General features: G+C 43.5%; 1 protein-coding gene across 1 annotated transcript in view; it reads right to left on the minus strand.

The window, feature by feature from the left end:
- Window positions 1-14,373, minus strand: part of SAMD3 (sterile alpha motif domain containing 3) — a 53,636-nt gene extending 39,263 nt beyond the window's left edge. The window contains 4 exon segments of the mRNA XM_004702066.1: window positions 8,526-8,630; window positions 13,086-13,090; window positions 13,416-13,609; window positions 14,286-14,373. Coding sequence (XP_004702123.1) covers window positions 8,526-8,630; window positions 13,086-13,090; window positions 13,416-13,609; window positions 14,286-14,364 — 383 coding nt within the window. The 5' untranslated portion in view covers window positions 14,365-14,373.
- Window positions 14,374-15,145: the final 772 nt, after the last annotated feature.

Raw genomic sequence — 15,145 nt, forward strand, 5'->3', positions numbered from 1 at the left:
CCAAGGTGATGTCAGAAAAGACCCTAAGACTGGCTCCTGATCACAAAGTAGCTAAAACCAATGGAAGTAATGATGAAGTCAAAGAACTGCACAGCTAATGTCCAAGGGCAGTATGAGCCGACTAAATATAGGATATCATAATGAAATGTGAAAAGACCTGCAATTAGAAAGCCCCCCCAAAACCCCATGCTCAACTTTGGGGGGGAGTCCAGTGCTTAACCCCTGCGCCACTAGCGATCCTTTGGGGGGTTCTGGAACCAGTCGGTAGTGCCTGACGGAGTAGGTTGTCAGCAGGTGTTCTTGACAAGAAGGAACCATTCTTTAAACATTTTATGTTCTGCCAAATCCTTATTTGTCCTTTCATGTAATGGGCAGTGATAACGAAGTCACATTTTAGTGTTCAGTCTCTGGTCAGGGGAGTGGTGAGGGTTCCGCAGAAAGAAAAGCCGTATCCCACCACCTCCCAACACATGGCTGTGTAGAACATTCCTACCCAACGATTCGATGCATTTTTCATTAGGGATGCCCAGTACTCCTGTGCTTGGTAGGGCTCTGAGGAACCCTACGAAGAAACCACGGTTCCTTTTGTTTGATCCAGAACTGTTTCTCTTTCTAACATCTAGGGACAGGACAAGAAACACACAAGCCCATTAGTAGGCCACTGGAGACCCCCTTGCAGAGGGGTCTTGGGGAGGAGACGAGCCAGTCAGGGGGCGATGTAACAACGATGAAAAATACAACTTTCCTCTAGTTCCTAAATGTTTCCTCCCCGGTTCCACTATCATGATATGAATTCTACTTTGCAAGTCTGGCTAGACCAGAGGATGTACACTGGTACAGATAGGAACTGGAGATACAGGGAATCCAGGACGGATGATCCCTTCAGGACCAGTGGTGTGAGTGGTGATACTGGGAGGGTGGAGGGAGAATGGGTTGGAGGGAGGGAACCGATTACATGGAACTGTATGTGACCTCCTCCCTGAGGGACTGACAACTGAAAAGTGGGTGAAGGGAGACATCGGACAGGGTAAGATATGACAAAATAATAATTTATAAATTATCGAGGGCTCATGGGGGAGAGGGGAGCGGGGAGGGAGAGGAAAATGAGAACCTAATGCCGGGGGCTTAAGTGGAGAGGAAATGTTTTGAGAATGATGAGGGCAATGAATGTACAAATGCGTTTTGCACAATTGATGTGTGTATGGATTGTGATGGGAATTGTATGAGCCCCTAAGAAAACGATTAAAAAAAGAAAAAGAAACACAAAATGAAACCCACCAGCCACTCCTTGGGAGAAAGATGAGGCTGTCAGCACTCACAGAAAATCCACAGCCTTGCAAACCATAGGGAGGGATTCTCTCTATCCTAGAGGGTCACTGTGAGTTCATAAACTTGCAGGCAGGGATTTGATTTGGTTTTGAGTCCCCCGGAGCCCTTTGACTGCACACATGTCATGTATAGTCAGTAAGAAGACGGGTCACACCTCAACTGGGACGTATACGAATGGGCCCTAACCTAGGCATGTTTCCTTAAAGCTTCTCTTTGTTAATGACTGCCATACACTGCACCCACTGATGAACTGTCCTTCCTCTGAACATCAGGGGTTATAGTGCAGGCAGACAGTATGTCAAATGTGTTAAATAGCAACCGGTTGAAAAGTCTCCTCTTCTTGAAAAGAAGAGGAAACTTGCATAGCAGTAGCTACACCAACAGCCAAAAAAAGCATTAAAATAATTTTTAAATATGCATGAAACCATGACTAATTTATAATTATGCCCAAAGGCGCAAGCAAAACATCTGCATACATACTTTTAAAGTGTTAGTGGAGCATTTTTAAAGTAACGTTTACGAAACCACTACCTGTTTATCTGATTCCATGCCTTATTAGGCACGAAACGAGGAAGGACCCAGTTCAAGTAGTGTAGTGCAAAAACAAAGACTACCTTTCCAAAGAAATGCTTTCCCCACAGGATCCAATGTATGCTGAGGATGAAACCTAACAGTCCCCAATCACAAAAGGACATTTAAAGCAATTCAGAAAAACACACGGTATCACCGGTCACCAATGAAAACCACAGTATGGCACAGGGCACCAGGGTTGTCCTGGATCCCCAAATCCACCCACTGGGCCACATACCTCATCTGCACTACTGTTAAAATCTTTGTCAAGAGTCAAAGTCAGGTGAACTTCCGGCTTTAAAACTCCTTTATACATTTTGTCTACAAATAATCTGGTAGATGTGTTCATTTTAGGAAACTTGAAGCAACGTATTAAAGAATAATATAACCGTCACCAAATGTATTGAGATAATAACTGACAAACCAGTATAAGGTTGTCACGGAGGATACATATAAATATCAAGACTGGAAAGCAGGACTTCAAACAGATCCTTGTACAGCAATGTTCACTGCTAACATCATGCACAACAGCCAAAGAGTGGAAGCAACCTAAATGGGGATCAACAGATGAATGAGTAAACAAAATGTGGTATGGATGTACAGCAGAATATTATTCTAGCATGAAAGGCATGAAGTTCTCACATGCTATAATACTATGAACCTTGAAAGCATCCTGCTGAAATAATCCAGACACAAAAGTGTGGGAAACGAACACTGAGGGAACTATGGCTGGGACGTACTCCTGACTGGAATGGAGGAATATGGAAAGCTAGTATTCCACGGTAGGGAGGCCACCACTCTGATAACTGGAGATACAGTCCGAGTACATTTTCCTGTGTTAATCTACCATTTTCACAGATTCTCCCCTAAAAGCGTTGCTGCCTTGAAATGAGCATATGGTTGATTCTATCTCCCTATAGACGCAGACATTCCTATTGGCTCTTTTTCTTCCCCCAGTGACATCCAATCCCTTTCATACCTTCCTCCAATAGCAGATGGGCATAGAGCAACTTTATGCCCCCGTGCCTGGATTCAAGATGTTTGCCATAAGCCTGAAGTTTTGGCTTGGCTGTATTAATTTGATCATTAAATTTGCCTCAACAACTTTCAATGTATAGAAAATAACCACTTTGCCCCTGTGACTCTTTTGAATTTTATATATAAAACAAAAGGGGGAATTGTGGGATATAAAAAGACTTTTCCCCAGCTTTGTGTCCCCCAAAGATATGCCAAACAGTAGAGGCTATTTGCCAGCACAGTGGTGGGAGGTCAGATGCTTAGAGATAGTCTCCCTGAAGGCATTCAGCCATCAGACTACTGTCTGGTTCACTGTAGGTGGGGCTCACACCCTACTGATAAGGATAGTAATTGTTTCCATGGAGAACCAGAGAAGTGGTCACACCTGCTCAGTGACATCCCAAGTTAGACTGCCATCCTGAATCTAGGACCCACACATCTTGTCACATGTGTGCGCCCAATCCCTCCCCTTGCTATTGCATGTATACCCCTAGGTCATCCTCCACTCATTGCTGTATTACCTATAGTACAACCCCTTCCTGTGATGTAGGTCTTTACCTGTATTAGGGGGCTTGCATGCCCCCAAAAGATATATAAGCCTGGTTAGTAATAAATCTCTCTCTCTCCCCGGCCATTCCCACCTTCCACATCCTCACATGGACCACCAAGCAGGGCTGAGGTCAGCATGCTACCATGAAATGTGTCTGACTCCTTTATTTCACTTTTCTACGTCTCTTATTCTCTATGATTTTACTGTAATCTTTATATATTGTTGCTGTACATTTGCACCTCCTGGGCCTGTGATGATTTGTTAGGGACTGGCTCCCCTGACACAAAAGGACAAAGATCATATGATTTACTCATCTGAAATCTCTAGAAAAGTCAAATCCATATAAAGAGAAAGTAGATTAAGGGCAATCATGGACTGAAAGAAAAGCGGGGACTAGTTATTGCTTAATAAGCCGGGTTTCTGTTTGGGGTGATGACATCCTTTAGGAAAGAATCCAACAGTGGTAAGGGTTGTAGGACAGCATGACTGTGATAAGGCCACTGGATAGTACACCTGAAAATGGACAAATTACAAAGTGTATGTCTACACATGTTTTCCCACACACACATGCTAATGTGATCTCCTTTGAACCCCACGGACCACTTGGCTGGCATGTGGAGAAGGAGAGGGGTCTGGAGTCAAACCTAGGGATGATGCTGCAAAGATGGGAGTGGCAAAGATGCCGCTACTCGGCTCGTTTCTGGAAACCACTTGGATTCATGAAATCCCCATTGCGAAACACCTGCAGCTTGTAAGCCTATGTTGTGAGAGTGGCTTATAACTGCGTTCTTTTCTGAGTTTTACTCTGTTTAGGAAATGGGTCTATTTAGAATTGATTTTATCAAAAGTTGTACGAGGAAAGTGATGCCATTAAAATATTTACCCTGCTTCCTGAAAATATATTGAGCCTTTCGTTGGCCCAGGCCTTCTTTGTTCAATTGAATTACTGAGTCCTAGCTCCGGGAGCGTGGTTGGGTAAGCATTGGGCTATTGACTACAAAGCTAATGGTTTCAACCCACCAGTTGCTGTGTGGGAAGATGAGGCTTACAGCCCATGGAGACATACAGCCTATGAAATCCTATCTAGGGTTGTGGCTGCAATGGCAGTGGGTGGATTATTGAACGAACCTCTAAAGCAGTGGTTCTCAAGCTTCCTAATGCTGTGTCCCCTTAATGCAGTTCCTCATTTTGTGGTGCCCCCCTCCAAGCATGAAATTATTTTCATTGCTATGTCATAATTGTAACTTTGTTACTGTTATGAATTGGGTGACCCCTGTGAAAGTGTCGTATGACCCCCAATGGGGTCTCAACCCACAGGTTGAGAACCGCTGCTCTAAAGGATCCCTAGTGGTGTTGGGTGTTAAGCACTGGCTTGCTAACTCAAAGTTAGCTGGTCAAACCCACTAGCTACTCCATTGGAGAAAGATGAGGCTTATCTAGTTCCTTAATGTTGTACAGTCTCAGAAACTCTAGCCGGGGTTGTTATGAGTCAGAACTGACTCAGTGAGAGTGGACGTATTGAACTTCTATGTGCCAGGGGCTATGACAAATGTTGGATTGATGATGATGAGAAAGGTGTGCCATCTTCCTTGAGTTTCTTGCAGTCTAATGGGGGAACACAGGCTTTTCAGTAATCAATTTCAATATGTAAATTTATTGGTCGAGCAAGAAATTGTGGGCCCTGTGAGACACAACTTCTGGGATCACTAGCTCTGGCTTTTGGACCTGAAGGTCACTTTTGCTCATTGAAAGATAAGAGAGAGAAGACAGCCCATCTTGCAGGCTGCGGTGTGGATCGAATGAGATGACCGTGTAAAGAGTGTGTGAAACCTGTAACAATAATAGCGCCTTAGCATGAGCCTTGCCTAATTGCTTTCTCCTGTGGAAGCTGACATGGCTCCTTTAAATGATGGTACTTTTCCTTCACTACGAACAGACACATAGATCAATGGAACATAATAGGAGTCCAAACATAAGCTTTCACATTTATAGTCCATTGATTTTTCAGCAATGTTTTTGAAAACAATTCGATGGGGGGAAAGAATAGTCTATTCCACATCTGGAGTTTGGCGAACTCAATGGTCACGTGTAAAAGATGAAATTGGACTCTTCACCTCATGACACATACAAAATTAATTTAACAGTGGGTGAAAGGCCCAGTGTAAAAGAGAGTACAATTGGACTCTCAAAAGAAAAGAGGTAAAAATCTTCATGGCCTCAAACCAAAAATAAATAACCAACAAATACATAGGATTTTTATTGAAGCTTGAAGCTTATGCTTTAAAGGACACCATAGCAAAGTAAAAAGGCAAGACACGCAACTGAGAAAATATTTACAAATCATCTATTAGCTGAGGGATTGTTTCTAAATATATAATTCTTTCAATGCACAATAAAAAGGCACATAAATAAAATTTTAAATGGGCAAAGGATCTTAATCAACATTTCTTCAAAGGAAATACACAGGTAACCATCACCACATGCAAAGATCCTGGCATCAGTAGCCACCAGGAAAACAATTCAAAATTGCAGTGAAATTCCACTTCATCACCATTATAGTTACCACAGCGATTGGGTTGATTCCAACTCTTACTGACTCTATTGGACAGAGTAGAACGGCTTCTTTGGGTGTCTGAGACTCTAAATCTTTCCTCTTTCTCCTAGGGAGTGGCTGGTGGATTTGAACTGCCAACCTTGCACTTGGCCTCCCAGCAGCTAACCCACAGCAACACCCGGGCACCTTTTCATAACCATGAGACTGGCTGTAAGGATCTCTGGTGGTGTTGACTAACCTCAAGGTCAGCAGTTCAAACCCACCACCCACTCCTTAGAAAAAAGATGAGGCTGTCTTCTCTCATATCTACAAAGCCTTGGAAAGGCTGTCTACCTAGGATCTTTATGAGTTGTAATTAACTGGATGACAGTGGGTTTTGGTTAGGTGACTATAATCAAAAAAGCATACAGGGGGTACCTACCCCACCCCACCCCCCAAAAAAAGACAACAGAAAAAAGCTCTGTTGGGCAGAGCTTTCATAATACGAATTGTTCCGTCTCCGCAAGCTTCGAGCAACGTAATCTGAGTTAATGCAACTAGTGGCAATGCCATCGACTAGAAAGGTTCTCTCTGGTCACAGAGAATGTTTTCATAAAAGCAGTTTCCAGGGCAATGAATGTACAAATGTGCTTTACACAATTGATGTATGTATGGATTGTGATAAGAGTTGTATGAGCCTCTAATAAAATGATTTAACATTTTTTTGAAAGACCGATTTACACAGTTATCACATGAACCAGCAATTCCACATATGCCCAAGAGAATGAAAGCATGTCTCCACAAAAACTCATGCATGAAAGTTCATAGCAGTAGTATTCCTAAGAACGACAACAAAAACAACCCTGAAATAATCCAAAATTCTCCAGCTGATGATAAACAAATGTGATATGTCCATACCATAGAATATTCTTTGTCAATAAAAAAGGAAGTACTGAACTACCCAGTAACATGGATGGACCTTAACCACGTTGTACAGTGACAGTGGTCAGTCACCAAGATGACAAGCTGTATGATTCCATTTACATGCGATGTACAGAGCAGGCAAACCCACAGAAAAAGAAAGTGGATCAGTTCCTGTCCTGGGTTAGAGAGAAGGAGAATGGGGAGTGACTATGACGGGGTGCAAGTTTCTTCATTAGTTGATGGAAATGCCATAGAACTAATAATGGTGGTGGGTGCACAACTCTGACTATACTAAAAGCCACTTAATCGTGTTCTGTAGATGCTGAGTTAGTTAATTGTGCCAGCCTGGCCGATAATCACATGTGGGACTAATTGAAAGGCAGAGGGATAAATGGGTGGTGAGCTTCGCCTTTCTAGTTCTCGGGTCTCTTACTTCGTGATGGTCGCACCAGGGTGCAGCTGCTTTAGCAGCTCCCTGCTTCAGCTTGCAAGATTGACTTCCTACAAGACATCCCCAAGGAGAAGCTACATGGACCTATCCCGATGTAGCCCTGGGTGCTGGAGCAGCCGTGTGGAGACCCCTGCTAGTGCTGAGATGCTTGTTTGTTCACTGACTCAGCTTTCCTCCTCCAGTCCGCATCATTGTCTCTGTTTTGTGAGGTGGAGGACTTTGTGGACTGGTGTTGGGTTAATGGGTTAATGTTGGACTTGTGGGCTTGGGCAGCATTGGGTTGGGATGTTTTCGTGATGCACATTTTCTTTACATAAAACTCTCTCTTATACATGAGTTGCTGTGGATTTGTTTCTCTAAAGTACCCAGACTAATACAGATGCCTAAGCTGTATGGCATTGTGAATGTTAGCTCACTACAGGTGGTACCCCAAAAACAAGCTTAGCTATGAAGTAAGTAAAGCAAAAGCTCATTAAAGAAAAGCTTGTGCTCACGAGAGGCTGAAAGCAATATGAGGGATAGTTTGCACTCGGGCTGGGTGAGTGCGCACTGCCCTCAAGGCTGCGGTGGCACCTGGGCCAAAATGGTCATTCTGACCATCATCTTCAGGGCTTTGTCGAAGCCCCACTGTCCTTTATCTGGTCCTCTAACTTGAGAGTTATCCTTTGTTTCAATGCAGCCGAATGCACGGAACAGCACACGGCATATAAACTAGTGTAGGAACATAAAGAAAATGGTAAGCAAAATAGTAAGAACAATGAAAAAAATCACTAACAAAAAGATTCCACACCAAAGGCAAACGCTAAAGGAAAGGCCATTCGCTGAACAAATTCCATTGTTGTGGCTCTTACCAACCAAGGCGAACATCTGCAACAAAGAAATCCGCTTCTTCTGTAACAACATGTACTTGAAAGACATAAAATGTCATTTTCCCCCAAACAAAGATCAGAATATTTAACGTTCTTTCCCCCCCACCCCCTTTTCTTCATCAGATATCTTCACCCCTTCACCTTTAATCACTTGACTCTAACATAGACACATCTTCCAGGAGAACCAAGTTTCCTTTTAGAAATACTTCGAAACAATGAACTAGTCAGTAGATCAATAAGTAAAATATTTAACTTTGAAATGTTTAAAGCCGGGACCCCCACCTCTGTTTCAGGACTCTTTGGTCAATCAGTCCATTGCCAAGGTTTTCCGCTGGATGAAAAGAAGGCATGTGCTCCCTGCCATCAGCTGGGCTGGAGAACTGCTCGCTCCCGCTGTAAGAAAAGTAATACTGTAGGTCAGGGGTGACCTGGCGCCAGCCAAGGGGTGGGTCCATGCAGTCACTGGTCAACAGGATCAGCCAGTGATCCTGCTGCCACCCTGCAGGCAGCATCCGCCCGAACAAACACTGTGGGCTGTGTTCACTTGCAAACCCCACATGAGACTCCTGACTCGAGAATTCCACGGAGGCCCCTCCAAGGGCGTCTTGCTCCGTTGTTCCCAGCTGTCAGCTCACAAATGCTGTTTTCACCAGTCCCCCCTACATTCTGTACTGCCAGGACGATCTTTTTCTTTATGAAATGACACTGACAAATGACTTATTGGTTAATATTCTAATTTGGAACAACAACATGGGTACATCTATGACCGACCGCCCCCCTCCCCCACCCCCACCAACTCTGACTTGACTTAATTCTCCTGATTTCCACCCTGCGATAGTTTATTGTGCCAACTGAGGTGCTTGCTGAGGGCAAAGGTAATACAGAATGGGTAGTAGAAGAAGGTAGTTCTACCTAGCAATTATGACCACGTAATCAATTGCAAAAGCGAGGCTTGTAACTGTCAATGTATTTTCTTTTTATGTGCTTATTGCATATCTTTCCTTTGTTCAGGTATGATATATCAGATACAATTTGACTCAGTGTGGTTTCATTTATATGTATGATAGATGATTGATGATAAGTATAAGTGTGATTTCATCAATGTCTGGAAATTACATAAGTATATATGGCTAAAGAATTGTGCACAGGTGCCAGGTTGGCAAGGGGTGGATTGAGATAGTTTATTGTGCCATCCTGGCTGATAAACACAAGTGGGATTAATTGAAGGGCGGAGAGATAAATGGTTCAGTGAGCCTCGCCTTTCTTGTCTCTTGCTCTTTGATCATCAGACCAGTGTGCGGCTGCCTTGCTTGTTCTGTGCCTCAATTTACAGGCTCCACTACCTGTGGGATGCCTAGTCTGTGGACTGTGTCGCTGCAAGTTGAGGTCCCTTTAAGACTACACGATTGAAATTTACATCTCTTGAGCTGGAGACTGACAGTTGGTGACCCGCCTTGCTGTTTTGCTGCCTGTGCTGGGATAGCCTAGCTCTCTCTACAGGGGACACCCAGGTGGCCCTCAAGACTTGAAGGACTGCCAGTGTCTCACAACTCTCTCACGGGAGTGAGTTGCACTGAGTCATTTGTACTGCTTTATAATTTAACTGTTCATTTCTTGTATTATATATCTGTTTATAATTCAATAGTTCATTTCTTGTGTCATATATCTATCTCTTTATAACATAACAGTTCATTTCTTGTGTTATATATATCTATCTTTATAAATATATACATAAAATTATCAGCAATCTGGTTTTATCTCTCTAGAGAACCCTGTCTAACACACACCCAATATGTTTTCTACCAGTTTTGCCAACCATCAAAAATGTGACCGTAAATACATTGCAACATATTCCAACAATTTACCCAAGTCTGCACTGCCACCAACTCGACTCCAACTCACCGTGACCCTATCGAGGGTTTCCAGTCTGTCCATCTTTATGGGGGCCTGCAGTCTCATCGTCCTCCTGCAGAGCAACTGGTAGATTTGAAACACCGACCTTGTTGTTAGCGGCCTAGTGCCTCACCCACATCACCCTCAGGGCTTCTTGATGAGATTTAGCCTACAAATCCTTTTCAAAATAACATACCATACAATAATTAGCCAATAAATGGAATTACACTCAAGTTGAAACCCATCTGCCAGACCTGTAATGCCGTGATGGCCTTTTAGAAGGGTCATATTGGACACCGTTCATTGCACCTACTTCAGTGTGCAGATGAGGAAACTCCAAGCACGATCTCCATGCTTAGGCAGATCCGGGTTTGATGTCAGTTATTTTGATGCCTAGGTTCAGCGTTCTTTCTACCACATGCCAAGTGGCTTGTCTCTATTAAGTTGTTTCTCAAAGGGTTTAATTGAACAGTGTGTTCTCATGTCTCCTTCTCTCTCCTTCCACCCAGTAGAATATGACCTCCCGATCGATATGATATATCAAAGAAGCATTCCCATCCCATCTGTGGTTGTGATCTGACACCGCAATAAAGCAAACCAAAGAGCCAAATCCATGGTCACGGCGTGGATTCTGACTCACAGTGACCCTGTGGAACAGTGTTGTGCCCCACGGGATTTGCAAGGCTGTAACTGTCCGTGGAAGCTGATTGCCATGTTTGTCTCCCACCAATAGGCTGGTCTTTAAAACCACCTAACCTTCCGTTATCGCTGCTTTACCACTGCACCACCAGGGCACACTGCAACAAGTTCACCTGCATGCAAGACAAAATAATCTTACAAGTGAGCCCGCTACTTACTGGGTGGAGTTAAATAGCCCCTTCTCATCAGCGTCTGGACAACCTGTGCTCCACATTTAGGTTAGCTTTGAAGCTGGTTTCCTTGACCAGGTTAACCAAGTTTAATATTTAACTCAAAACTATTGGGTCTAGAAGGAAATATTGTATTAAGCACTCATAACGACTGTGTGAATGAATATGGATTAATTAGGTACTGTAAGATTTTTAGGTACTGTATAATTAATTAGGTACTGTATGATTTTTCAGCCATAGTACCTGCATATGAAGGCACAGTAATGGCAACATTTAATCTAGTCAGTGCAATCAGTGGTGGGGGGCAGGACTGAAGGCCAGCCCCCCAGCCAGTTCTCATTGACTGGAGAACATTATAAACTGATTTGCAGTGGAAACCAGGCCCACTGTTTTCTTCCAATCTGTATGTACCTCAGGCCAATCGAAGAGAATGTCAAGATTCCAGCCAACGGAAGAGAGCAGGTAGCTCAAAAGCACTCTTCTGCCAGGAATGCTGGGAAAGTACATTGAGCACTCTTGGAGGTTCGCACTGTCCCATCGGTGGAAAGAGGTCAAAGCAAACCAAGTCTGTGTAGCAGTGTGTGCTTTTATATAAAGCAGGGTATAAAGCAGGGGTGGGGGTATCCCACCCTTGAGCCATATCACCAATCCAAACTCATTTGCCATTGAGTCCACTCTGACCCCTAACACCTCTAGAGGATAGGGTACAACTTTCTCTAACTCTTTACAGGGGTAGAAAGCCCCGTCTTCCTCCTGAGGAATAGCTGGTGGTTTTGAACTGCTGGCCTTGCAGTTTGCAGCCATATGAAGTCCTTGAAAAAATACCAGCTAACGTCCCATGCCTTATCACAGAGAAGCATTTCCGGTCATCATAATAGGGGTGAGCTAATGAAATGTTTGATACAGTAGAGCAAGCTACATTTAACTTGATAATTTTGTATGGGCCCTGCATGACATTATAAATGCCCAAATGGTCCCTGACAGGAAAAGTTGCCTACCCTTGATGTAAACCCCCAAAGCCAAATCTATTGAGGTCCAATTGATTCTGATTTACGGTGATCCTAAAGGACAAAGTTGATCCACCCCGTCCTGTTTCCAAGGCTGTAACCTTTACAGAAGCAGGCTGCCCCGTTTTTCTCCCCCAGAGCCGCTGGTGAGCTAATCCTGTGGACCTTTGATGAGCAGCCAATTGCTTAACCACTGCCCAGACAAAACAAAGTGTAGGAGAATTTCCTTAAATAAATCAGGTGCTAGAGTCCCCAGTATATAAGCCAAATTTTGAGCATTTTATGGCTTATCAAAGCAAAGGAGAAGACATACGTTATTAAAGGTATCTAAAGAAATTAAAGTAAATGGATACAATGGATTTCATAAATACCACATTATTATTGAAACATTTCTGAGTAATTGAGCTGTAATAATTCTGTAACCTTAGAAACCCTGTAACCGAAGCAACCAAAAAAGAGCCCTGGTCTGCAACAGGGATGATGGAGAGAGGTGAAGGTCTGAATCCATGAGCCTTTCTGCAGAAGAAAGACCTGGAGGCTGGATTTCATGAGGATTCTAGCTAAGAAAGCTTGATGGGGGCAGTTCTACTCTGTCACAAGGGGTCACTATGAGTCTGAATCGACTTCGTCACACCTAATAAGGACAGAAACCCTGTAAACATCTCAAATACATAAGGCTGAAATGTGCCTAGGGCAGATTTTGGTGGAATGTTTTACTTTATAGTTCCTGGCACCATTCCTTTTGGTTGTACAACTCAGTGATAAAAACAAATAAAAATACCCCCAAATTTTAACGTTTTTTAACCTGGCACCACACATGTTTCTACATAAATTTTGCAAGATGCTATCGCACCTTTGGTTTAGCATTCCAAGGATACTGTTAAGAAATTAGAAAATTTGTTGCCACGGGGTATTTGGCAAATTACATTGTAACTGGCTGAAGAGGACAAGACACATTCCTTAGTACAAAGAAAGAAAGAAAGAAAAGAAAGGTGGCCTGATCTAGATAGAGAGGTGATAGATAAAGAGTTCTGGGAAAAACAAAAGACCAGCCACAAATGCTTTTACCAAACTCTCTCTTTGTAAAGCAAAGCTTCAGGAGTCCATTTCCACGTTTGTTTCTGTATTTCAGCTGCACTTGGCATGTGAATGCCCTACTTACAGAGCTGCCCCAACAATTGAAAAGAGGGTTTACAACGGGGTAGGTAAGTGTTAACCCCTCCTATTAAAAAAATATACATTTTGCATGAAATGCACTAAAATGTTGCAAAAGTGACGTTTACACACATTTCTGGAAATGCTTAACGTTTCCAAAGAGCTGTAGATTCCCAAGTCCACAGTCCCTTCTGACGAAAGGCCGTGGGACATGCACGGACCCTAAAGCAGGCCCGTGGTCATCATACTTACTCTGGGGCTCTTTCTCTTCCTCTTAGCAGGGCGCTTTCTCTGGGGCTCCCAGGGGGTTTCAGTTCTTGACTGCTCTGCTGATATTTTTTAATTAGATCCATCAGAATAGCCTGGTGCCCAATTTTCTTTACCAATTGCTGAACCATGCGATCGTTAAGGGCTAGGAGAGCGGCACCACTTATTTCTTCCTCTGAAAGGAAAAAAGAGGGGGAAATATTTCTACACGCTGCCCCCTAAGAATTACCAAACACAGGCAAAACCACTCCTGGTGGTAAAGGCCCATCTAACCCTCTCCTCTACTACAGTCCCTGTGTTTTTCATAAAGATGAAGCGCGTGTTGCATAATTCCACGTCTACACCTGCTCCTAAGGACGTACCAGGACATGCAGTCACAATCCACAGGATCAACTTTGACATGAAATGCCTTCTCCATTCTGATTCTGCCCCACACAGGCACTGTTTTGTAAGGAAGGGGGGGAGGGCAGGGGGGAATGGGGGAAGGCACAAAATCTTGGTAAATAATTCTTACAAGTACTTTCTAGCCAATCTTCTATATTTGTCATTCTAACACTCAATCCAACATATGCTTAAGAGCAAAAGCAATACCAAGTGCATGTCTCAAACAGGGCTCCTAAAGCTATCTTAGTATTTTATTCTGAGTTATTTTTGAGAGATTATATTCTGTCGATGCTAAGTCAAATCAACTCTGTTACACACTTTTTTAAAAAAAGAAGGAAGTTCCCTACTGCAACCACAGGACCTCCACAGTTCACAAGCACAGAGACATCAGGCAGAGAGAGCGCTTTTCAGTAACGGAGGACACTGTGGCTATCCAGCCTGCTCAATTGAAAGCGTAAACAACTCACCTTGAAACCTGGGCACCAATTCTCCTAAATTCTTCCTCACCAACCAGCTGCAGACCTGACCCACTGACCAGGTTTCCATTGTGTTATCCCGTAAAGATACCTGTAGAATAGAAAGGCCAGACAAAGAATCTTCAGAATTGCTTGGACTGCTGCTCTTTCATCAATCAGCTTTTTAATTCAGTCCCCTTCTTTGCCAGACTCCTTTATAGGCTTGATCTTGAGCTTCTTTAAAACGACTATTTTTTGAAAACAAAAAAAGTGGCTCATGAAACAAATACTCAATAAACAAGGCAAAGCTTCACCTGTGTCCTAGGCTCCCTTCTCCAATGTCTACACCTTCTCCTACTTTTTCTCCACAGGCATCCCTCCTCCGCTTCAGGAACAGACAGCCACCGCCATACAATGGTACCCAATCCTGTACCATTAACACCCGGTTTCTTCACAAAGAAAAGAAAGGTGTGAAATTCACCACTACCAGGCTCATCAGGAAGTGGTTGACATTTACAAAAGGGGTGGGCAGGACAGAGAGAGAAGAAGGATCAGATAAAAGCCTGACAGAGACACTCAGTAAACCGAGGCTGGTTAACCCCTTGCTACTTTCCGGCTAGAGGAAAGATGTTACTTCAGATTGCTTTGCCTTTGAGAGGGCAAGGCAGGAGCCAGGAATTTTGCCTTTGAGAGGGCACGGCAGGAGCCAGGGTTTTGACCCTCCAGGTGAAAATTTGCATTCCCACACCAGACAGATGTAGTGACTCATCCTCTAAACCACCCCGGGATTCTTTTACAATGTAGATTCAGAGTCCGTGTCTCAGGGTAGAAATATAAATTCTCAGCAGGGGGTTGAATCTGACCAACCCCTG

Source organism: Echinops telfairi, unplaced genomic scaffold, assembly GCF_000313985.2.
Source record: "Echinops telfairi isolate 266 unplaced genomic scaffold, ASM31398v2 ScPeMD7_3533;HRSCAF=4204_0, whole genome shotgun sequence".
Lineage (NCBI taxonomy): Eukaryota > Metazoa > Chordata > Mammalia > Afrosoricida > Tenrecidae > Echinops > Echinops telfairi.